At 33.0% G+C, this 27,606-nt stretch overlaps 1 protein-coding gene across 11 annotated transcripts in view; it reads left to right on the top strand.

The window, feature by feature from the left end:
• Hdac4 (histone deacetylase 4) overlaps positions 1-27,606 on the top strand; it is a 101,246-nt gene that overhangs the window by 32,131 nt on the left and 41,509 nt on the right. For 2 of the 11 annotated variants that reach the window (XM_083100205.1, XM_083100202.1), the window contains exons 1-2: positions 12,158-12,574; positions 24,159-24,469. The exons of 5 other annotated variants lie outside the window; for them this stretch is intronic. In XM_083100205.1, coding sequence (XP_082956331.1) covers positions 24,415-24,469 — 55 coding nt within the window. In that variant the 5' untranslated portion in view covers positions 12,158-12,574; positions 24,159-24,414. Of the gene's footprint in view, positions 1-6,993; positions 7,053-12,157; positions 12,575-24,158; positions 24,470-27,606 lie in introns of those variants that run through there. 4 more of the 11 variants (XM_083100210.1, XM_083100209.1, XM_083100204.1 and 1 more) reach the window with 3 other exon arrangements.

Here is a 27,606-nt window from a genome sequence, read left to right as displayed (position 1 = left end):
TACATACGTATATAAGGTATCCCAGAACCTCGATAAATTCGGTTACAAATCCTATGACAGATTAGAAATAATTTTCTTTTTGTTTAAAAAGAAAATTTAATTTTATTATACATATTATTAGGATATTATATTTGTGTACGTGTGTGTGTATCCCCAATTTCAATATTAAATTATAATATCAAGATCAGGAATTAATATTTTACAAATCTGGAAATATTCCTGTAGTGGCGCTCCTAATGCTACTTTCTTATCCAAAGTATATAGAAATTGCACTCTTAAATTAATTTCACGTATTAAATTTAAATTTTAAAATGTGTGGGTTTTTCTCATTCTTGTAAAGTTGCGATTTTCTTAGAGCTTACGCTCCTCGTAAGATAAAAATCTTCAATATATATATGTAATTTTTTAATACAGTTTGCAATTTTGATTTTATTTAATAAATTAAATAGATTTTGAGAAACGTTGTACTTTCTAAATATAAAGTTTTAATTCACTTTCCGTCGAGATTTTTCGATTTTGCTAAAATCCGATCTACATTTATATCTCACATTTAATGCTAAATACGGTTGTCCGAGTTTTCTTACATAAAGATCGCATATGTTATTTCGGGTTGAGTATCAAGGGGCTACATTTAGCACGAAGTATGAGTTATTAATACGAATCTATTTGTAGTGGACAAGAGCGATTCTTCTTACGAAGTCGAAATCCAAAATGGTTGTTTCTCGTGCGTCCGCATCCGGAGAGGTAAGACTAATGTTAGTCGCGTACGTTTGGCACAAATTATGCTCAATTCCGCGGAATGTGCTTGGCCAAAGATTCGCGACCGACGCAAGAGTGACAGGTTGCTCGGCGCAAATTTAGTCATCGCACACAATAACTTCCGTTTCGCCATCGAGAATTTTGCGTGATTTACGATGCTTCACGAGAGGCTTCTTTAAAGCCAATTGATCTCGGACAGCAATTAACAAATTTGAAAATGATTTCAATAATTTTTTCTCGATAGAGGGCAAAAAATAAATCTGGAAAAAAATTTGAGAAAATTAGATCTTTTTAAAGACGTGAAAATTAAATGACTTAGGTTAGTTAGATTAATAAATTAATTTTTATTCTGAACAAATAAGAAAAATGGTCACTGCTGCATCGAAGCGTTAAATTTTATATAATCTACTTTTCATATTTAATTTGGCTTTGTATTTTATATTTGTTTAAAACATAAATCAGAATATATAATCGTATTGCGAAAAATTAATTAAAATTATTCCGTTATAACGCTTTCCGCAATGCACGTTTCGAGCATTTATTTAAGTATGACATGGTTTGTATCGACTTCTATTGTAATGTAAAGCAGGATATAGAAATATAAGCTGAAAAATATATATAATATAAACTGTGCGAAAGTAAAATATAATAATAAAATATAATAAATTCTCTCTTTCTCTACGAACGTCATACATTTAAATTGAAATGCATTGAATTACTAGTGATGAAAATAACTTTTTTTATTTATAATACATAATTTCGGCTTAATTTGATTAGACTTTTGCTTTCGTTAGCAGGAATGGCTGCTTTGATCTCGACATATTATATCATGTATTTACTTTGGTGCTCCCGGCCACTGATCAAAGCGATCGTTCCTTCCATGGTGGAAAGATCGGTAATCAAAGTTCGTTCCGTTGATGTTTCTTTTTCAACGATGCTTTATTTTTGTATTTATTCTCGTTTCCAATTGTTTTGCTTTTCTTTTGGTTTGACAAACCTTTGCGAGTTTTGAACTTAATATTTCGTAATCATGTAGAAGATCCCAATATAGATCCCATCTTAAATTCACAAAGTTTCTTTTATATATATATATAGAGGGGGGGAGAGAGGGAGGGAGGAAGAGAGAGAGGGAGAGAAAAGAACACACATTTCATTTCATATGTCACATAAACATTTTACCTATGCTACAACTTATGAAATAACTTGTTTTTTTTCTAGAGATAAAATTTATTAATATTTCCTCTCTCTCTCTTTCTCTCTCTCGATGATTTTTATTTTATTTACAAATTTACAAATTGTATACAACAGAATATCATACAGTGTAAATAACAACTTTTCCTCAAATATTTAATATTACGGCTTGAATATTTAATATTTTTTTAATTAACATTATACACATTTAATTAATTTAATGACTTTTATATAACTCACAACATAAACCTCTTAGTAAATTAATATCTTTAAAAATATATATGATGAGAAAATTATGAGATCTATATTTTCGTAATAAATAAAAAATCTGTATCTACAGGTAGTTTATAGAGGATTTCATGAAAATGATTAAAAAAGTATAAAGTTTATATATATCTAGAAGAATTATATCTAGAAAGATTATAAAATTTTAAATTATAGAAGTGACTCGGCTCTAATTAATTTTATTCAGAATCGGGATTATAGCTATAAACTAAATCTTTCTCGGAAATGTCAATGCTCATTTTCTCGAAATCAAATTATTTTTAAATGTTAGATGTAATTTTTTCATTTTATACAATAATATAGTATAATTTTATTTTCCAAAGTAAAAAGGATGAAGTATATTTTCAAAGAGGATTTAATAGAATTATATTTTAAGGATAATTTATTGATGTCATTTCCGTGAATATAAATTAATTATTTGCAAATATATATTTTTTATGAGCATTTTAATCCTCATCTACCAGCGACTTTTGTAAGTGGAAATATACATGTAGGAAAAAGGAGATATGTACACACGCGTGCATTTTTAGGAAACGCGTTTTTCACGTGTCGCAGTGCGTTTTCGCGCATAGCGTTCTCGCGCGAGAAAAGTAGCAGCGGCGCCGTCGACACGGTTGCCGAGAGGGGCGGGAAGGGGGTAGTAAACATAACCCAGATTCGCGGCCGGTGGCGCCCAACCCAGAAGGGAGATAGAAAGAGAAGAGACGAGGGTGAACCAATAACCTAGCCTAATAGCGTCCTGTAAGTCGATGTTGCCTCTTCTCTTTCTCTCTCTCTCCTCTTTCTCTCGCAAAGGTCACCCTAGAAGAGTCCACGGGCTGAATGCCGGTTCTATTTATAGAGACTATCACCTCTCCTCGTTCCTCTTTGCCCTTCGCTTTCCTCTTCACTCTTACCTTCATCACCTTGCCTCTCCTCGCTTTGCCCTCTCTCGCTTCTGCGCTTTCCCCTTCCTCTCGAAGACCCTAGACTGCCGTCTCCCTTGGATTCCTCGAACGCCACCCCTGACACGTTTCCACCTCCCTGCTCGCCACCACCGCCGCCGCCGCCACCGGTTGTCGCGCAGCCTCGTCCCACTCGATCCTCCCACGAAAGACCTATGATGCTATAAATAGCCCGGGCTCTCCGCACCTTCCCTCCGTCCGTATCCGCACCGCCCTTCCTCACCCCGGCCGACAGATCGAACGGCGGGAGTGGCGAAACGGTCCCTACCTGTTAATCTACGACGATGACGACGATGACGGCGCTGACGGCCGTCGTCGCGAATGGATGGATCCGTTGATGGAGTGCATGAGAAGCCAAGGGAAAGTGGGTGATCTGTTCGCTTAATTCCTTTATCATCAGAGAAAATTAGGAAATTATCTCGGGACGATTCTTTCACGCCATTGTATCCAGTAAGTCATTTTTTCATTATCGTCTTCCAAGATGTATTATACAGAATATTACATGAGGTGGTTGACAATGATTTATAATTGAGAGAGAGAGAAAGAGAGAATGAAACCTGTTTCGAAAAAAAATTATTTGCGATTAGTAGGAGTATGTAATTAAATTTTAATTTCTTGACACAATAATTGATCTACTTTTCCACTTGCATTCATAATCATGCGATTACATCAGATTGAGATTAATTAACCGTCATTTATAAAAAGCAGACAAATAGAACAAAACTTAAACTCTCAGGATCAAAATTTTACTCGAAGATTTTAACATTCATCTTCATTTATGTGCTTTTTGCGAAATTGCTATATATGCTATAAATGTACAATTTTTTATAGCGATGTATTTCATTTTTATATATATAGTAAAATGATCTTGACAAATGCAATATATGTTTATAGTTTTGAAATTCTATTTTTATGTCAAAAAAAAAAAAGATTGTTTTCAAAATATATTTTATATAATTGATACAATTTCTCATATTTTAATTCAATCATTTTCATTTTCTCAGTTCCTATTTTTTCGATGGATATTCATCTTTAAACGTTAATGTTGCAATATCAAGATCGCGTAAGCTCTCTCCGATGCGAGGATGACGCACTGGCGCATTTTGCGCGATTATGGGTCACGCGCGCGAAATATCAGGGTTACCCCTAGCAACACCACGATCGCGCGCGAGGGCGGGCGGCGGCCACCCTTCTTCTCGTCGCATTGTGTGTTCTGTCTTTTTCGTCGTGAGTCAGAAAACGGCGCGGGCGCCGCCTCGCGCTGTCACGGTGGCGCCAGGCCGCTCTCTCGCCTGGCAATTTTTCTGTCAGATCCGCAGGCTTTCATACGCGCGCGTATCTCGCGGCCGAGAATCGAGGAGTAATCATGATGAATGATACAAGTGCTATGAATGTGAAATTTCGTTATTTTTCTCACGAATTTCTCGATTTTTAGAAAAGCTCCTCCATCAAATTCAAAGTTTTCATGCAGAATAGCAGTCTTATATGAGAGATTTGCTTGTACTTTTATTTTAAATATAATAAATGCGCGATATAATCTTTTATTAATTTCATGTACTTATAATAAAATAAATTATCAAGTTTATCTATTACGCTTCACAAAAGAGCAATGTAGCAAATGGCATTAATAGAAATGTAACAAGAGAATTATTTAAAATATTCAGATTTTTTAGAAATTATATATTATAATTTAAAAAAATACTAATAACTTTCTTTTTTTATCATTTCTGGAAAAATTTAAAATCTAGCACTTGCATCATTTCCCTACATTATTGTTCAATTTCTGATATCCACAGACGAAATCCTTTTCCTTTGGAGAAGGCATAAATTCTTGCGTTCAATTATATCACAATAATAATTTTATCAAACGTGATTTCTTCCAAATAATGAAACATGTTTTTATTTAGTATATTCTGAAATACGCGCAATATTATATATTCATCTCAACTAATTTACATAGTTTGGTAATCGAGAAACGATTCGAGGAATTTAGGACGTGATTCCGAGTCTATTTTTGTAGTTTAAGATACCATGGGTATCGGTAGGATGAAAGAAAATTTGTTTAAAGATGCTTGAGCAAAGCTCGCACTGCACTTTACCGCCTTTTCTCGCCTCTTCTCACGCTTCATCCTTCGTCCTCCTCGCTTCGCTCATCACCGTTAGATTTTTATGTTCTCTCCCTCTTTTTCGTCCTTTTTTTCCCTTGTCGAACTTATACGCGTCCATCTTTGTCTGCCACCCGCGCTCGGACGGTCCTCTTTCACTATACAGTGGCATGGAAACGTCGGTCCGTCGGACGAGCAGCGAATATTAATGCGTGTTTTCACACGTGTGGACGTTTATTTTTGTCCGTATTTTTAGCGGTCGGTATTTTCGAACGAGCCGGTCACTATTTTCGTACTAGTACACACATGTGTCGGCTGTATTACCGCGAGAAAGAGAGAGTGCCCGCCTAACCGAGCTGTTCCCAATACGATACTTTATGTCCCGTTATACTGTCTTGCACAATAATCAATTTTGCCAATTCAGACGGCGTTTTAGCTTTATTTAGGGAAGAATACAATGCTATAGTAAATCTATTTTAGATGTATATATTATTTGATATAATATCAGATACGTAACGATAAAAATTTAATTCGTAAAATGATATGACGTTATAAATTCTTACTTTTTTTATTTAGAACGATGCAAAATATTTTATTTTAAATAAAAAACAATAGATTTTTTGTTGGATATTTTTGATAAATTTCTCTTTTGAGCTTAAAAGCGATAGATTGCGTTAATTGTTAATTAGTCTTATCATAGTTTATCACGTTCTTTTCATTTTCCACGGAGCAAAGTGACACTGTAGAAACACGAGCCATCCCGAGAACGAGTCGTCTACGATACGCGGTTTTTTAAAAGCGGAACGGTCGGCTTTTTAAAGACGCGTATTTATACGCTCCGAACGACCTCATGCTGAGATCGAGACAGCTCGATGCGATCCTTGTGTCTGGTTTTCTCACATGAGCTCATGAGCCTACCGAGAGTCTCGTTGAACTTTGCGCTTTCCGTCTAAGATTTAGCCAGAGAGAACGCGCAAACAGGAAATAAAGTCGGCATAATTTTGGCGAGCACAACGCCGTAATTAAAATTAATCTCTAAAAATGACCTCCATGTTCTCTCTGTCAACGAAAACGCACTAATTTATTATGGAAAGTACAATTTTCACCGATTCATGATTTCGAAAATTGAGCTCATCGAAATTACAACAATTATTCATCAATTAGAAAAGCAAATATTCTACAAAAAATATATAATTTTTATACAAAATCTAAAATTTAAATCTAAAATTTTTATATACAAATTCTACAAAAATATTTTCTATATTTCTATAATGAAAACACAAATATTTTGTATGTTAAATATTTTTTCTATAAATCTATATTCATTTCTGATGAAGAAAATTTGACATTTATATGAAAAATTGGTTTATAACATATAACACAAATTGTTTTTTTTATTAAAGATTATTTTATAAATGTTTACATAGCTTTTTTTAATGTTTTATAACTGTAAATGTAATTTTACACTGTGTAATATACTGTAATAATTTTTTATAACCTATTTTTATAACTATGTTTACAATGGCCAGTATGAAATATCGATTTCGTTTTCTGGAATTTGCTTCGCAAAAAAAAAAGCAAAAAATATTCCAATAAAGGTTAATCCATCTCAGATACTATATAAACATGTTTACCAATTGCATATTATTTTTTCAGTGCATAGTTTCAAAAGATTTACTTTTTTTTTTCAGGTAAATATCGGCAATTTTCGCGTGCTCGGCTGTCACGAGGGTGTATCATGCCGAAGGGGTGAAAGGGCTGTAGCTAGGTAAGCAGCTAAAAATATAATCAGTACATCATATCGAGCGATCCGCTATAAATAGCTCGAAGCAAACGAGAGACTCTGAATATATTAGAGCCGCCTGACTTGCCGCATCATCTTTTACACAAATTATAAAAATACATTGCTATACATGGTTCGTGTATTATTGAAATTATTGTACTTCGCTGCCTCGGTCCGCGTCTCCATAAACGTGCGAAAGAAGAAGATTCTTCCTCGAAAATATTTTTCGCCCGATGAATATTTCTTTATCACAGTCATAATGTATAAAAATAAAAATGCTTAAATAATTTTTATTATTATAGCTTGACATTAAAACTTAGATGTTTACTTTTAAATATTTATGAAACTATGCATAATATAATGTAACAGAATATTAAAACATATATATTTTAAATTATATAAACATTATAATAAATTTTAAATTGTATTTAAATTATATATAATTATAAATGTTTTCGAGAATTTTTTTCTTTCTATAAATGAGGAAGACATTAATTATTGTTACTCCACCGAATGCCTCGATTAGAATGACCCGATGATTTTCCATCCATCTTTTTAGCATAACAACAATTGGTATTCATGAAATGTTAGATTCCATCTGGCCGATGTTTAACGGTATCCAAGTCGATGGATCGATAGACTTTAGGGCGGGCGGCGATGAGGGTTGGTGGTGAGCGAGGGGATACTAGCTTAGCGTGACCTTGTCTGCTATTTTTGGAAGGTAGCACGTGATTGGGAGGTGGTTCTCTTTTTTTTAGCCAACAGCTGAAAAAAAAATTCCACCGTTCAAATTAGATCCAAGAATCGCGCTCGTCAAAGGTGGGCGGAATGTATGATATTACATTGCGAGAGGAACTCATTGCAAAGAAAGAGAATGACTTTCCTCTTTTGCTTTACAATATTTTACAGTCGAGTCGTTCATTATCGTCGAGCCCGTCCGTGACTTTCTGAAGAAAACCACCTGTGGAGAATCGGAAATCGTGCCAAACATAACGCATTGATTGTAAAGTGTGAAGTAGAGAACAAATTGGATATAAATACATGAAAGAATTCACCTTTCAGAAAAACTAATAAGGGGGAGGGAATAAGTTTCGGATATTTAGATAGCCTTATAGCTTTATTTAGATAGTTCCTATAGCTTTAGAGCTATTTACAAAGAAAAGAATTTACTTCAAATTCAAAGTACAAGCATAATAGATGCATATTAACATTTTCTATGTGTCGAAAAGAATCACGTAAAAAATATCTCGTGTTATCTTCCTTTTAAATTTGACTTTGTGATCTCATAGATGAATTTATGAAAACGTTGTTACGTTTATTGTTATGTTTATTAATCACGATTGGAGATGTGTAAAAAACTTCTTTGTGTATTTATAGAAAATTACATTCTAATGATATTTTATCGCTTTTTAATTCAATCAGATTTCAGCGACTTTGATTTATTCCCGATATTTGATGTTAATTTTTCGGCAACGACGCACTTTGTTCGCCATTCTTTCGCAAAATGCAAATCGGCGCTGCTGTAACCGCACGCGCGAACTGCCGAGATTGCGTCAGAGAGCGCGATCTCGGACCAAATGTCAATTTGCGCAGTGACATGATTAATCCAAGAACGAGCGAAATAATACTGATTTTGCTTGTTCGGCTTACCAATGGCACGGTAAAGGAAATATTGACAAATGGATTTCTATCCCCATTGAATCTATTTGTTTGATACATTGGAGTATAATAGGCGGAATTTCCTGAAATTGTTGATTCTGAATTTTAACAACGGATCTTTTGACAAATTTGCATTTTGGTCGAAAATTTTTTTGGGAAGAGAAACTATCACATTTGTTATTCTAATTTTTTAATTAATAAATAATATATGTATATTTCGATCATTTAAATTTAAATTTAATTCTCTCTAAAAATATAATATCTTGAATTTTTTAAAAATATATAGAATAATAGAAATTTCATATATTATTCATATAATTGTATTTAAAAAAAATTAATATATATAAACAATGCATCATTAAACAATTAAGATTACAAATTCAAATGAGATAGTTTAAAGATCTGCCAGTCTAAAGGAACTTCTTTTTTTTTTGCTCATACACATATATAAAATCGCATTATAAAATTTTATTTATACAATCAGATTCGAAGCTTCTCAATGACTATAATATGATATAGCTACGTCTACTATTTTGTCTTCCCCGTACTATGACCGTACGACTCGATAAGCGTAATCTCTGCAGTGTCATTAACGCCGGCGACGTGGTCGCTGATTATTGTACGATTTCGGTGAATTAAAGCGGAGAAAACAAAGGGCTCGCGATAAGAGAGCTTCCGGGAGCAGCCAGCCGCAACGCCCACGGATTTCCGATAGTGCGCAATGCATTTTTAATCTGATTCAGATTATCATATATTTTTCATATTGAAACTTGCTTCCTATACAAGTCGCAAATTTCCAAGAGACAATTAGCGAGAATTAACAGCTGTTCGTGTAAAATTTTTAAGTAATATTATATTAAATCATTTTTTCAGCTTTAAATGAAACTTTTGAGCAAACAAAGATATGCACTGTATAATTTATTTTAATGAAATCATATACAGATTAAGTGAAGAATATAATAAAAATTTATTTGCACGGAAATAACTGTAACATTATATAAGTAACGTTGTTTCTAGTGAAAAAAATTTCGCAAAATTGAAAACTCTCTTGAAAATCTTCAATTAGTAGATTTAATCTTATCGATCGATGCGTAGGCGTAAAATTAGCAACGCATAGTCACGTTTATGTTAACGTTAAATGCTACACCGCGATGCGTTAGAAATTTAACGGTTCCCTAGATGGTAGCGGTAAAATGTTAGTCAAGTATTACGTTGGTGGACATATTACATCTCTCACATAGGTAGATGTACCCGAGAAGACAAGATATAACTGATTGGGATATAAATATCGGCCGCGAGGAAAATATCGATTTTTCTATCGCGTAATATAAGGCGAGCCCCTGGGCTTGCTCGTCGGTGATTAATCAGGCCCATCTATTTATGACGAGGAAACAGTTGAATAGAATGACGTACAAACCTGAATCGCCCACGTTATCGAGGCGCACGTTTGCGCCACGCGTTTACATTGCTCCTCGTCTGATCCTCGCGTCATTTACACAGGACGTTTGCACGGGACACGTGTCACGAATATTTATAATTGCTTATTTTGCTGACGTATATAATATTGCTAACTGGAGATGAAAGACTTATTTCGGAAACGCGTCAAAAATAGAAAATTAGAGATTTAAAAATGAGCTTTACAATCTACAATAACATCCCTTATACAAGTATACAGAGAAAAATGTATACTGTATTTAGGTAAATATCATTTATTTTAAGTATATCATAAGTTTGTATATCCGCAAATATATCACAAGTTCATCACAAGCATTAAATTTAATTGAATATATTCTGAATTTTAGTGAGTGCAGTATCTTAGTCAAGAATATTAAATTAAAACAAAAATTTGGTTTGATTACTACATAGATTTGGTGTAAAGTAAGTTTGATTTTTCCTTGATACAACTTTACAATATTCTTGAAGAGAAAATAAATTCTTCTTTTGAGTACATGATAATGAGATTTTATTTTTTTCTAACACTTGTGATGAGTATATTTTAAGACTATTACCAAGAATATATTCTTTGTTGAAGAAAACTATTACTTAAAAAAAGAAAAATAAACTGAGTAATCGCTTTTCTTGACAGTAGAATATTTTTCTCTGTGTGCGCATTTGCTTATATTAATATTACATTCGTGAAATAAATTCACCAAATAATGATGAAGAAATTTATGACATAATAAATTAATATTGAGATTTATAATATATTAGAGATGTGAGAGAGAGAATTACGAATATTTTATTTATAATTATTAATAAAGGTCATTTTTTTTAGAGAGGTTTGTAATTAAGAGGTTATACCTAGTCAGCAAGTCGAAAAAAAACGTATTTGGGGAATTTAAAAAAAAAACTATTAGGTATTTTTATTTCATCGATTCTTTATCATAATATATATCTATCAAAGAAGTTTTCATAATTTTTTCAATTAAAAATATCGAGAAATGTAGGCACAGTAGCTATTTTCCAGAGACATCTTTTTTCGGAGGCGCTTGGCGGTGAACAAGATTGCTCGGAGCTGGATCATCTGAAATAAAAAATTCAAAAGGATTTAGCTTTCGTATAAATTGATCTAGTCGGTGAACGAAGGATTTTACAAAAAATTGATTTTTGACAATGTGACAGACGTTTGACGCAAAAATACGAATTTTTCGTGTTAAAACTTTTCGTTCTTTTGTTAATAAAAAGAAAAGGTTTCATCAAAATTAAAATCCCTTCGTTCACCGACTAGATCAATTCATACGAAAGCTAAATCCTTTTGAATTTTTTATTTCAGATGATCCAGCTCCGAGCAATCTTGCTCACCGCCAAGCGCCTCCGAAAAAAGATGTCTCTGGAAAATAGCTACTGTGCCTACATTTCTCGATATTTTTAATTGAAAAAATTATGAAAACTTCTTTGACAGATATATATTATGATAAAGAATCGATGAAATAAAAATACCTAACAGTTTTTTTTTTTTAAATTCCCCAAAAATACGTTTTTTCCGACTTGCTGACTAGGTATAACCCCTTAATAATAAACTTGAATTATGCTACATCGCGTTTTAGAATTTATAATTACATTTCTAATCATTAATAAATTTGAATTATATAATTATAATATCAATTTAAAATATCAAATAAATAAACATAAATAAATTAACTTTCTCTTAAATCTGGTTGATAAATCTTCGCAAAGTTTAAGATCGCATAAAATTTGTGCAAAAGTAACATTCAAGGCGCCAAAGTCACGAGGGACGATCCTGACGCGAGGGAACGCGTGGACACAACAATGCTGAGATTCTATAAATAATCGGGCCTACGGCGGCGGCCGCGCGGTGGCGCGGACGGCGCGCAGAGAGACGGAGCGCAAGTGGGATGAAGGGTGGGGGAAGCGCGTGGAGTGGAGAGAGCGAGATGGAAGAGGCGTGAAGTGGGGAGCGCGCGAAGCGACCGCGGTGTAGTTCGCCCTTGTCCGCCGTGCGACGCGTGTCTCCGTCGCGTAGCTGCTGGATGTCGTTCGTTTCGTGTAACAGCAGCCACCAGCGCGTCGCCTCCCGGGTGTAATAACGACGTAGCCGTTGTTCGCCGTCGCGGCGACCGCGGTGCGCCGCGTACATCGCGTCTCGGCGCCTTGTCATAGTCGATGACAGTTGTCGGTGTGGTCGTTCGTGTGTGAGACGACGGAGCGTGTGCGAAAAGTCAAGTAACTCCGAGGGAGGGAGAGAGAGAGAGAGGAGGGAGAACGTTGAACGCGACCGGTAGTGTAATTCGAGTGTCGTCGTCCGTCGCCTTTCTTCTCCATCTTTCTCGCAACTGGAAATTACGGAGTAGCGGAGGACGGAGGACACGACGTACGTCGCACAAGAGGTAAATAAACAAACTGTTTACTTGGCTTTTCCTCTTTTTCTTTTTACGCGCTCGTTCGAGAACGCGCGGCGACTGTCTCGGGCGCGCGGCCGCCATATTTCCGCGATTTCGCAGCGATGTCGCAATAAGCGAAGCGACGAGTTCGCTCGGTTGCTGCCTGTTATTGCGCTTCTCGTACAAAGATTTATATAGATGCAAAATTCAAATCACGTTCTTCTATGCGCTCCTCGTTTTCTCGACACGCGCGTGCTACGCAATCTGCGTTTTTTTCGCGTCGCTCTTGAAACATCGAGAAAGAGAAAGAGAGAGGGAGAGAGAGAGAGAGAGAGAGACTATCTTTGCTGGATAAATACATCGAGAATACGTATCGCGCTGCTGAAGCAAAAAAAACGAAAACAACGCCTCGAAGACCCCTCCCATTCGCTCTTTTTCTTTCTCTCATTGATAGCGCGGCACGCTTTATCAACGGTTTATGGCATTGAGATATATTAGAGAAAAATATATATCTCCATCGCGGCGTAAACAGACTGTATGGCGTTTAATGTGTCGCGATACCAAGGCTTCTTTTTCGCAGCAAAACAAATGCCGATTGTTTACTATCGTCCTCAATTGATTCCCGACTTTTATTTGTCTAATTTAAAGATCACGTTTCGTGTCCACGTGATGTGAAAATTAGTCGCAGTCTTTAAATGCGTGTATTGAATCGAATCGAACGTGTCGGAAAGTTAATACAATATATATGTTTAAAATTTTATTTACGAGGAAAAGTCATTTAAGAGGAGGAGAACGAAGTGGCTCTCTCTCTCTCTCTCTCTCTCTCTCTCTCTTTCTCATTTAGACAGCAGGAAAATGCTCCGCATGCAGGAAACACCTGTTGTGTGTGACGCCCACGTTCGGAGTCGATCGCTTGCGCGTCGTGTCGTGTCGGTGGTTTATTAAACACGCCTCTTTAATCCTTCGCGATCCGAATTAATTTCAACAAATGTGTGCTACAACATTGTATTTCATTGTTAATAGAAAATTACGTCTTGATATTAACATATTTATTGTTAATATTATTAGCGTTATCCAAAGTAATGAATTTTTCTAATTTAATAAAATTGACGAAAAATTATAGTTATAATTAAATTTATCAATCATTTGTCATTCCGCGTGTAAAAGGACTACGTAAACAATTGTCAGAAATTTTGATAAACATATTTTGATATAAATTTTTAGAATAATTACAGAAGCATAATTACGGAACAATTATAAAGAAAATTATAAATTTTTAAATTATATTTTCCGATTATTTCTTTGCGGATAAATGTCTGACGTTAAAAAAATGTAAAAATATATAAATTATTTTAAGTTTTCTAAAATTCATAAATAAATATGTTTTATTATTAATACAAAAAAAAAATTAATTTTTTTTTTCTATGATAAACATAATTTTGGAGTTTGTTTTAATATTAAAATCTTATAAGATGTATGTATTAATAGCTTTGAAACATGCTCAGGCGTATTTAATTGCTGCACGTTATTGAAAGTGTATAATTTTTTCAAATAACGCAAAATTTTATCAATTCATCATTCATCATAATAGATGACAATTTTATTTTTCCAAAATTATAATTAATCTTTATTATAATTCTACACAATTTCCACCAAGTCCCATATAATCATACAATTTTGGATTATATTATTTTTTAACATTATTGTCGCGAGAAAGGATTAAACCAAGATAAACTCTCACATAAATTTAGAGAGAAATTTTTGTCCATCTCCTGAAAACATCAGTCGCGAAATAGCGATGCATCGGTGACGATCTCGACGTTGTTCGCTACTAATATAATGGATATAAGGGATCGCACTTTCATTCGCGTTGAATAAAGAGCAGCTATACCTATGACGCGGCGATCGAACGGTTCGATCCATCGATCCCGGGCGTCGTTCAGCGGTCAACGAACGAAAATGGCACGACGCGAACGCGTCGAGAAAGATTTACGCACGAGTTGCATCGCGCAATACAATGATGACGACGTCGAGGCACGTTTGTCGAATCGAACGCACACGCGTAAAGAATGAAACAACATATTTCATCAAGAGTATCTTCGCACTTCTTCACGAACGAGAATCGCGTGACATTTGCGCCGGTTATAAGCGATTAATATCTCGGTAACCTTATCCCAAGACGAAAACGTGTAAATAATATTTTGCATAATGAAGAAACGTCGTAATAATGTTACGACGTATATATCTATTAATCGATTCCGCAATGTCATTGTATCCGACACCAAATTAATCAACCACATTTGTGCAAAAGAAGCGATAATCATATTTTTAAATATCTTTTTATATTTTTCTTATAATTTTTTTTTATTTTTTTTGTGTTAATATGATTAATTGCAGACTAGGGAATAATATTATTATACTAAAGATTATATTTTATATGTAATTATCTCTTGTTTAAATTGTAGATAATTTCCAATATTTTATAATTAATAATTATTCCATTATTTTTATTTTCGATGGAATATTTCATATAAAACGGACAAAGAAATGGAATTTTGGTCCGATTGCACGATTTATGCAACAAAATTATTAATTTTACATAATCAATAATATTACATTCCTGCATAACATGGATTATTATCGAACTAATTAGCAACTTATTGAGGTATACAATTTAATCGGATCAAGCGAGTTCATAAATGCAGTATTCTTCAGTTTTTATAATCGGATTCTTTCGCAGATTCGATGCACGTGTCTATAATCGATAAATATGCTCAAACTTGAACAATGCTTGTGCGAAGTAAAATCCACTTTATACAAATTCAATTCTAAATATCCTAAAAAACATTTGCGAGATTTACACATGTAAAGTCGAAATATATTCTAGTCATACAAAGTAAAATACATGAGAAGCCAATATCTACAATCTGTACAAGTTTGCAAAGTTTTTAAAGAATTGCCAAATTTTTCTAATATAATCATGTCATAAGATTCAATAAATAACCTATAAATATAAAATCGTATGCAGACACAATTTGTAAAAAAGAAAATTGTTCATGTTTCTTGATTATTACGAAGATACTATTAAAATATATTTCGATATTTTTATTGAGAAATAATTATTTGTTTTTAATCTTGGACAAAGATCATCATTACATGTATATATAATTCCAGTAAAAAAGTTTTATAATAATAGATTCACCTATAATTCGTTTATAAAATGATATCATCGTCCAACGTCAACTTATACATACATTATAGTACAATTAAAATTCGGTTACAATTTAAAAATTCTTCTTATTTCAATTTTATTTTTATAAGAGAAAAATTCTATATTTTTATAAGATTCTTTGTTAAAAATTCCATTTTTTTTAAACAAAGAATATATCTCGATACTTGCGTTTCTATCCTTTGAATTGTATAAAACAAGATAAAATTTAATGTAAAAGAGGAAGGAAGGGAGAGATTAAAATTCCACCTAAGTCACGTTGATTTCGCGAATGCTCCCTCGATTCATACCTTTCTTCGTAGCGCACATCGTCATCGATTCATCGTGGTATGTGGAAGCTAAAGAACCTCACTTCCAAAGCTGTCGTCGTTTCCCACGTAACCGTGTAACTCGTATACACCACACGTACACGCACACATATATAAGAGAAAGAGAGAGAAAGACGATATAAAACTTTCCCCTCGTGAAATGCACGATATTATCGTGGGTCACTTCTTTCGCGAAGCGATGGATCGCAAGTTCGTTCTCCTCGAATCTCGACCCACATAGTGAATTCTCGCAATTGTCGCTGTAATCATGAACGATTGCCGGCGATAAACTTGGTAATTAAATCGATGCATGAATAATATTATTTTAAGTTAATTTTGAGTATTTCAAGCACCATACTTTGCAAGATCAATATTAATAATTAATCGCTTTTCGCTCAATATTTTTATTGGAATTTGCTCGAGGAAGTCCTTTGAAGCTTTGGGAAAGAAATGAAAAAAAATGTGATTCAAAAGACTTATTACATAAAACATAGATCTTTTTTAATGGAAAATACTGTCACAAATTTTTCGTGTTTTATACAGACCAGAATTTTATTCTTTTAATTTCAAATACATAATTTTAATTATTCTTCATATCATTTATTTATTATGTCATACTATAGAACGATAAACATGCTCAGTAATGTGTAAAATTATAAGTAAATATTTTTGAAAAGTTTTGATTTAATCTAATATATACGAAAAGATTTAGGTCAAATTATTTCTCGTCAGTGGAAAGATTAATTTCTTAGGTTGCAATTACACAGAGTGGCTTTATTTATTTATTTATTTTTTATTTCCATTTTCGTCCATCATTATAAATGAAACTGCGTAAGCGAAAAAATCTGAAATGGATTTTTATTTGATTATCCTCTCTCTTTATAGAGAGTAGAAAGGTCAACGAACGTTACATTGCCCACGCGACCGAAATTTTCCACGACACCGATACGGAATTAAAATTAAATGCCATCGGTGAGTCGAAACTTTCTCCGATTCGTCGGATTCGTCGGGTGTAAATTTATGCGGTGCCGCGTCTGTATCTACACACTTTAAGGTCTCTTTAAAAATTCAATATCACACCACGCATGATGAGATGTCCGAAAGTTTGCCTTTACATTTGTCGTTCTTGTTTACGTGTGTATCTGAAAACTCGTTTCGCGGTGCGGGCACGTGTGAACGAGTATACGTTCGTGTGGGTGTGGGTGCGTGTGCGTGTGCGTGTGTACGCAAAGCTGCGCGATCGAGGAGTATATTATTAGACACGAAAGTGGCGATGAAGCGTGCAAAACGGCGGCAAATTTCGCACAAAACCACGAAAATAGCGATGCGTGCGAGGGCGAGAGAATCTGTTGTTCGTCGGAGGTCCTCCTCTCTTTTTTTTCGGCCTCGTTGATTTTTCCCTCGCCTTTGTCCTACGCCTCATCGCGCATTTGACATACGAGCCCACTGACCGAAGCTTAATTCGGTAGAAAACGGTTATAAAATTAGGGGTGTGCGAAAAGATGAATTTATAAATCCCTGTTATAATTTTATGAGAGAAATTGTATATGTCAATAATGCTCTAACTTATACATTTCGACCAGTTGAATATATAAAATGCAATTTTTGTCGTATATTTTTTTCATATTATATCTATTTTTCATATAATTGTTGTCGCGAATAAATTAATATTTCTATTTTTTAATATAAATTATCTTTGCTATATAACATATTTTATTATTATGTGTGCTATAGTAAAATAATATAATATATTTATGAAAAAATAATATTTAAATAACTTGCTTTTTCTTCATTTTTCTACTTTAATAGCAGAGACAGTTTTGCATTGCTACGATATGATCCATCGCGATGAACGTGACTTATATCGGTGGATTGACTTACGCATTAAATCTCGGCGCGAATTTCCGTGTGCGCTTTTATCGCACGCTATATAACAGCATGTGAAAAGTCGCGGAGGCGTGGCGACGTCGAATTTAGATTCTTGGCGCCTACTCAACGAGAGAAATAGACTCCCGCTGGGTAGGTTGGGAGATAGATAGCCGCTTTTTTGAGAGAAAGAGAGCAAGAGAGAGAGAGAGCAAGGGAAAGGAAGAGATAAATGGACAGGTTTCGGCGTACCCGTCGTGCAAACGTGAAACGAAAAAAATGGAGCGGCAAGAAAAATATATTTAGCTCCCCTATCCTTGCTACCCTTTCCTTCCGTGTTGAATATGGCGTATTTACTACTGATACGCTGATTGCGGAGACTTGACTTTTGATCGATGGCAAAGTAGCGCGTTGGCTGGATTTGACTTTCGGCTCACGTTCTACAAACTAGATCGTTAACCTTAAGATTGATTAGCTCAACGGTTGTTGCGTCATTTACGAAGAAAACTCGTTGACTAATTTCATCATACTCGGATATTAGATTAGATAGATCATTTCTGGAATGATACAAAGTATAAAATACTATATTAAATGATGTCATTCCTTGAAAATTACTTAAATGATTTATAAAATTTATTCGTGAAAGAGATTATTAGTTGAATGAAAATCAACTTAGCATCTCTTTTATCTCAAGTTGCATCTTGACCTTGCGCATTACGATTCCGTAGAAATTTTCTATTCGTTTATTTCGATATGTATTCGTATTTCGATATGTTTCAAGCGACCAACATTCTAATTATTAATTTCAATGAGATGTTGACACATCTAACCGCGTTCTACGGTGATTGTATAGCGTGTCAATTTCCGGTTCTAGAGAAAAATATCGATTCAATCGCTAAAGCTGCGGCTGTATATCGCGATACGTTGGATAAATTAGTGAATTAATAATACCTTGTCTCTTCTACGCGCAGTGGATTGGAACACATGTTTATGTATGTGTACACGACTATGGAATGACTAGCCGCAACTTTCCTCTATCGGTATACATATATACATACTTTCTTCGGTCACCTCGAGGAACACGTCACACGATTCCGCATATGCAAAACGTCTATAGCCTTTTCGCATCACATGCCGCGTTTCTCATGGAGTTTCCGTTATCGCGTCCAAGATCCAAGTATCGATAGGTTTTTCAAATCGTTCGATGCACGAGCCATCGATCCTCTATCTCTCTATCGCGCAAAACGATATGTAAAACGTATAAATTTGTTCCTTTAGCCAACTAAGAGGAAATAGTTTTGTTATTTTGTTTGCCACAGAATTGGATCATGCAGATCGCGTTCTCATATTATTTATGAATAAATGCAGTCTTCTGCATGAGAAAACTTCCATGATAACTTCTCACGATTGATTCAATTTCACGTTGATTCAATTTCCACACTTAAAAATATATTAATGATTTTAATGAATCATACAAAATTACAAATAAATGAAATCTATTTTAATTATGTTTATAATCAAGTTGATGTTTCTTGACATTTTCAATTCGCATCAAATTTGCATCAAAATTTACGGAAAAAAATACGGAAAATGCATTTAATATTTGAGCTTCCAGAATGAATTATTCTTGTGTTTCAATCTTTCAATACACAATATCGATATTAATACTGATTCATCAGGTATATTCAGCCTCGGGGCTTTAACGGTTGCGACTAAATCTGCGAGGAGTACAATCTAATCTAACTCGATCTATATTTATCATTTTGCGTCGTTTAAATGTGCTAAATCGGTCGACACGTGTATCGAGTTTTATTCAAACGTCTGTTTGCTTTAAATCCTGTGGCAAATTCACACCTCGTATACTCATTTAGTTTCACAATTTTTTTAGTAAACATCTCTCTTGAACATCCATTTAAAATTCTGGAAGAGCAAAGATTGCTTGAATTTAAATTTTATTTGAATTAATAATAATGATACGAGCGATTAAATAAACTTATAGATTCAATTGGCATTATTATACGTCATATTATATCATTGTGCACGAGTTCCTTCATTCTAATTAATTTCCATCATTTTTCAGAGTCGGTTTTGTTTCGATATCTTTCTTCAATATTGTTTCAATATTTTTTCCACTTTTGCCATGTTATATTGGGCATTTCTGCGATAATCGTTCTTTCTCATTTTCTTCGGGAATTTTTTACGTGTTTAAAACGTAATGCGACGATCATGAGTACCTTCTTCCGTCCGTAATATGAGACGAAGGTCGCCAACGCGCCTTAATCTTCGACGTGCCATTATAATCGCCTTTGGCGCTCTCGGGGAGTTCTCGCGTATAGAGGCGGCCAAGTTGAAGGCAAGTTCAACATCCCGCTAATGGTACAGGTTCCCCACCGCGACGGGAAGAGCATTGACGAAGTGGTTGCCGCGGAGAAAAAGAGATAAAGGTCGATCGAACTATATATCGATAATCTGGGGTGCCGATCAAGAGACGCGTGTCACGTTTAATTTTCAGAGCTTTGAAATCTTTACCCCTTTTTTTGATTGAATATCATAATCAATGAATAATCATAGACGCGTTCCATCAAAGCGATTTAAATCCTTTTTATCTATCAACGAAGCTATGTATTGATGAACAATATTATAATTCGTGTGATATACCAGCTGTTTTTTTTCTCTCATCAAATACATGTAATTTGTATTTTATCAATATTTTTTAGCAGCAAATTTAACTTTTCGATTGTGCATATGCGTGTGTGTGATTCTATTTCTTAAATAATTAAAAATTATATTAAATATATATTTAAATATAAAATCATATATAATTAAATTATATAATTTAATAATTTAATTATATTATATATAATTAATCTATTAATCTATTAAATATTATATATAATTAATTTATTATATATAATTAAAATATAATAATTAATGTATAATTAATTAATTATATATCGGGTGGTTTACAATATTATTATTAATATTTTTAAAATTTTTTAAATGACGAAAATTAAAGCAAGCATACATTAATTATTTGATTATATAATGTAATTTTTTATTATCATATATTTTATTTATATAATTTATGTTACTAACGTTTACTAATTACATATAGTAGAAAATTTCCTGCACACACATACACAAATTTGTGATTATATCTGAGTGAAGTGATCTTGATTAATTTTTATTAATTCTTCCTATAATTGTTCCATTTTATTTCACGAGAGAAAAATCGATATTCAAGGAATGCCGATCGACTATTGGCAAGGAATGCAGTTCGAAATGTGACGTGGCAACGCGTGATTTCATGGAAAGAATCGAGCCTTTTTCTCGTCGAATAGTGCGAAGATTAATTGGGTCAGTCGTACGATCTTTTCCATTTCCAATAACGATCACGATGCGCGTATCGTAAGCACAATCATAAATAAGTGTACGAATGTCGCACTTTCGTCTTCTTAATTCACCGTCAGACTAGTTGCTCAACGAAACCCAATATTACTATCCGATTGCGCAACCGAGTTTGCTTATCTCGTCGAAAAAGCGCTTTCGACGTATTGTAATTTTGCGTGTTCGATTTCAACCGTAGATCTCAATCACGCCATTGTTAACATTTATTTATGCAAATCTGCAGGTTTCACTTAAACCGATAATCGCGCGATAGTCTCGATAACTTCTCTCAAGCATTGTCGCTTTTTCTTTGGATCAGTCTTTTCACTTTCATAACAATAAAGCCTATTTGCAGTTATTTAATAAAAATATTTACTATAATTGTTATTATATATAAATTGCATTATTTATCATTAATGTAATAATTATTTTTATCGCGCGTGTATATTATTCGATTACCTAGCTGTTTGTGCAGCTATGTTAAAATTATCGAGAAAGAATGTAGGTTTTCATTATGATGAATTTACGGTTAATAAAGCAACATCGCCGATTAAGCAGAGAAAGAAACTTGTCCACTGGTCGAAAAGGGTTTATGATAAAAGAGAAGAAAAGGAAACGCCGGATGACGTCATGATAGTCATTGCGCCACTTAGGCGAAGTCAAGGGATCAATTTACCATATGAATGGTCTCTCTTTCTCTCTTTCTCTCTCTCTCTCTATTTGCCTCTCCCGAACATTCCATCCTTCAGCCTCGAAACTTCTTTCCGCTTTCGTTCACCTATCGCTCAAATTGATGACGAATGAATCTATCACATGATAACAGATCAAATTGTGTAACACGTTGAATAACACGTTAAGTAATAAGAGCTAATGTTTTCTTTTGCATTCATTCTTGATAATCTCAGATGCAATTGTATCAATCAAACTAGTGATTACAATGTTTTGTTTAAAAAAAGTATATGAAAATTTATTGCAAAAATGAAAAAAAAAATATATATATATGTTTAACATGTGCACATAAAAACATAAAATTATATGCACGCAAACGTTTGTATTTATTTATGTATTTATGAATCATATATGTGTGTAGATATTTCTTGTTAAACTAAAAAACATTAATGATAGTGAATGAGAAGTTTGTATTCGACATTATCATTAATGACGAATGAAAATTGTGTTTTTTGCAATTATTTAGTATAATCGCTTTACAATTGCGTACAATTAACAAAATTAGTCTGCAGAGACTCTGACACTTATATTGAGAATGAAGACTCATTTTTTAGTTTATTTAATGATTATTTTCACGTGAGATAGAACGGAAACGAAAATCAAAATATTTGCATCCGAGAAAAGAAGAAGCAAATTATCGCAATTTCAATAAGAAGTAATACGTTTATATCGTATTTACAATATAAAAAAACGGAGATGTTTAGATCCTCCTTGATCCTCTTATGATTTATATTTATTACATTGATCTTTCTCTCTTTCATTAACATCTATATCGAGAAAGATCAATTTGTCTTCTCATGTGCACGATCCTCACATTTTCTCAGCATCGTCCAGTGAAAATCATAAGAGCGAATATTTTAAATCTCTCTTTGACGTGTACCGATTATTTAATTCGGTGACGCGAGAAATATATAATTTGAAATGACTTGTAAATAAATAACTAGCAAGTTATTAGCAAATTTATTTTACAAATTTGTGAACATATTGAAAGAATTTTTGTCAACTTTTACTCTACAACTCCAGAGGTAAAATTTACACTGTTATTGCACAATTTATACATGTCGCAACGTTGTGCCAGTCGATACTTTGCTTGATAAATGAAAACCCGTGACTTATCACGCGACCAATATTTTATTCTCGTCGCCAATCGATTGTACATAGGAGGAGCGTATAAATGGCGATGAGAACGAGATATTCTAACATCTCATGTTTCGACTGCTCCTCGACATTATTTTATCATCAATCATAAACCTTAAGCATATGTGCGAAATCGGCAATTATGTATTATTTGCGTCAATGTTAAGGAAAGAGAGAGACAGACAGACAGAGTGAGAGAGAGCGAGAGAGAGAGGAGCAAAGGGAGAGGGGACTACGAAGATGGACGTAAGCAGTGCTATTATTTAACCTTTAAATAACTAGCCAGTGTCAGAAAAATAAATAGGATATATTCAATTCGGCAAAATGCTAACATGTGTTGACCAACGCGAGCATCGTTGGCAAGGACATTTAACACTTGTCAGAGGCATAAAATTAGATTTTCATTCTCTTTGGCATTTTCGCGCGGACATTGCTCACAATTCCGTTCTTGAATCTTAACAGCTGTTGTGCTTTTAATTATGAATTTCTACATTTTTTGCACGTTGCAGCTACAAATATATGTAGAGAAAAATTATATAAATTTATATACATAAAAGGTGTGACTGAAATTTTTTTCCGTTGTAAACAAAAGGAAAAATATTCACAAGCAATAGTTTTAGAATTAAAAGATTGAAATTAGAAGATTTTTAGCAGAAAAAAAAGATTTGTAGCAGAATTATGTAAAGAAAAATTGTTGACCTTTAGAAAGAGCTTAAAGAGATATAATGCAAAAAATTATTTTTCTTTTTCTTTTGTAATAAGGTCGTTTTATTAGATAGTCGAAACAGGTCGAAAAGTATTTAATAGCAAATATCGTTATTAATGGGTTCAACTTTGCTGATCTTATAATCGTCAAAAGTAACTTATTTACGATACTTGTTCGGATATGTTTTACATCAGATGAATTGATGATTCTCCTTTATTCTCTTTCTAGATCATCTCTTGGACATAGGAAAAAAGTGGTAGAGAGCGACGAACACAGAGAAAATCTCGCCGATAAGACGAGGTGGTGGTTGTAAATTATTTGTCTTTTGGAAAACATGAGTCCGCGTGTCGTGGCGATAAAATAATCGCGGTGTTTACGTTTGCGAGTGTGAGAACTGGTGTTAAGTCGGGGAGAGATCCGGATGGTGCTTCGCAGTGGATACTAAATATCTCGGTGGATATACTACTACTTAAGAGTGTAGCATATGGCCCTGGACTATGGTACTACCATTTACAATATGCACCACACGAATCAACTAGGTACGTATCAAAGAACGTGTGCTTAGCGATATTAAACAATTTATATTCTTCAAAAAGATCTTTTCGCAAAAAAATGTTCTTGAACAGTTTTGGCTTTTTACATATAAAACTCTTAAAGAAAGACTGTAAACCATTTTTTGTCATATTCTTTTACGAATATGTATCTTTATTTTCAATTCTTATTATTTTCGATTCTACAAATTGAAAAATAATTAAATACATTTTGTATAATATTATTAATAAATTTAATATTATTTTTTTGAATAATTAAGTAGAATAATTAAATAATTTATATAACTATAAAATAAATTGAATAACTAAACTAAATAATTAAATATTTTATAATTAATATTTAATATCATGTACACACACATACAATAATATAAATATTAATTTTAATATTATTTATTGAACATGATTTAAAATATAATTAGTACTTTTTATTACTTTATTTTCATCGAAAAAATATATATAAAAATTCTCTCTTTTATAAAATTCTAAAATTAATGTTAGATAAATTGTACATTTATCTGATAAATTATAAATTTTTATTCAATATTTATATTTCTTTTTCATTCATAGTTTTTTATTTTAAAATCTAAATAAAATTTTTAATTTTTCACTGTAGCCACATTGAATTATAATATCAGAAACAAGAAGTCTTGTGAATTTTTTTGACATTATACGTCAGGTAATTCAATTTTTCTTGCTATTACTACTATTTATTTTAATAATGTACAAAATACATTGAAAATTCCCTTTTTTATTCATCTTTTTCAGTAAATTTCAATCTACATAATTTTTTAGCAAAATTTAATTTACGTATATTTTATGCATAATTTTTATACTTTCATCGAAAGTGGGTCTTATAATTAATCTCACAACATTTACAGTTATTTATTAATAATGAATAAACTAAAGAAGTTGTGTTGGTATATTTTACTAATCTATAATATCGGACACGATTTGTAGCATACAAAAAAGGTGATTATTCAATCTGGTTGCAGCAAAAGATTAGGGGTTTGATCTTGCCTTTACGCCTAAAAGTTTAAAATAAATTAAGCTGTTATAAAAAGAAGTCGATTTAAAGTTCGCTCGACGAAGCGGAAGAAGCATGAGCACACGTATGTAGTAAGTTCATGTTTTAAGAGACGTATATAAATGTCATTCTATATATAGCGAGTTTTCGTCTAATCTTAGCAATCGGCCACCGGCCAGAAACACGAGCAAAAAATGTACCTATGACTTTTCCTTTATGTCTTAGTCGTTGGAATAAAAGATTTAGTTCCACATAAAATACTTCATCATTGTACCGATTAAATCTTAATCTGTAAATAAACGCGCTCTAATTTTAAAATTTTCTGTTCTCACACACACACAAGTTATATATATATATTATTTTTTTACTTAAAGGTTACATCCAAATCTGAAAAGATACATTGCTTTTATTTCTATTAAAAATATAAAAAGATAAATTATTTTTATTTCTGTTAAAAATATAAAAACTAGATGTTTTTGTCTATAAAATTATTTTTAAATTATTGAGAGGAAAAAAAGCGTGCGGGGTTGATATGAATATTATAAAACTTTATTAATCATTAACAGACTTTACAATTGTTATATAAAGCTGAAATTCAATATCTATAAATATATTATTCTCATTTTTGCACGTATTTAGATTTCTGATTATTTTTTATAACACACAGACATACATATCTTTCACATCAATTATATATATATAATTGATATAAAAGATACTAAGAAGGTCACTGGATCAATGAAACTAGGGCTTTCTTTGATCTATAATACTATAGAAGAATTTCTGACACCATAATCTACCGGCTATAACCCATTATAGTATCGAACGACCTACCTTTTTTCTGACTCGACTAAAGCGGCGAACATAATTTTCCTCGCGTGACAGGACTATCCCGAATCGTTTAATTATGCAGCCAACGTCGCGCATGCAATGGCAAAAAGATTATAATAGTTGTTGCAACGCGATGTTCCGAGAACAGTCGCTATATCTGGGTGACGGGAAGCAAATGACCGTTATAATTGCAAATTTATAAAGCTCTTGTGGATTTTACAATAATTATATACATGTGTGTGTGTGTGTGTATGTGTGTGTGTGTGTTATTTATAAAGTATTACATATGCATTTCAATCCTCGACAAAACTTTTGGCACATAAACAAATTTAAAAATTGTAACGAAAAGTTCTTTCTATATATTTTTTACAACTAAAGAGATGAGTAAAAGTGAAGATAATATTGTGCATTAAACGAAAATGGAACTATCTTGACAAGAGGATCGCTCTTTTTGGCATTCTAGCTGATTTATCCATCAGCTGATTTATACATCAGTGTAATTTATACATCTCAATATATATTCTCTCTCTCTCTCTCTCTCTCTCTCTCTCTCGTGTCAATTTTGTATTTATATGGCTGCATACACGCATGAGAATCGAATCGCGCTGAAGTTTACCTAGCATACACTGACTTTTTTTTATTCTCCAATAATAGACTTGCTGTCAGGTTATTGTTATGGATATCCGTATGTGTTTTAAAACATTTATTTACTCGTGTTACATGGGTTTGAAGTATCATTCCGTCGTCTAAGAATTTAATTTTATTTTATTTGTGCTTTATTATTTATTCACAGTGCTCATTAAATTTATCAAAAATTATTTCTCTTTTCTAAATTTAATCTCACTTTTTCCTAATGAAAATATCGAATTTTTTTATTGGAACGCGCGACTTTTCAATTTAAATCTTAAATGTTTTCGAACTGTTTGTATTAGCTATTATATTCTAACCAACACATAATTAGCAAGATTATTATAAATTTAAAATTAACAGGGAAAACTATATGAAAACTTTATTAATTTATTTTACTATTTATTAAATGCACGACTTTTTATGCTACGAGAAATGATATAAAGTATCGGTATAATTTTGACGGATCTGTTAAATTATTTATCTATTTGCACCAAGACCGAGCTCTATCTTCGCCAGTCTTTTGCAAATGGCTACGTTTTGCCATTCTTTCATTTGCCGACTTTGCCGACACGGCTAATATACGTGTACGCGATCGTGAAGATAATCGGGTCGAGGATGGCGAGAAATCGTGCGTGAA

This window comes from Camponotus vicinus, unplaced genomic scaffold (assembly GCF_025532165.1).
Source record: "Camponotus vicinus isolate PSW18456_S1 unplaced genomic scaffold, iyCamVici1.0 SCAF_5, whole genome shotgun sequence".
Classification (NCBI taxonomy): domain Eukaryota; kingdom Metazoa; phylum Arthropoda; class Insecta; order Hymenoptera; family Formicidae; genus Camponotus; species Camponotus vicinus.
The sequence above is the reverse complement of the archived record's forward strand: the minus strand, read 5'-3'. Positions and strand labels throughout refer to the sequence as shown.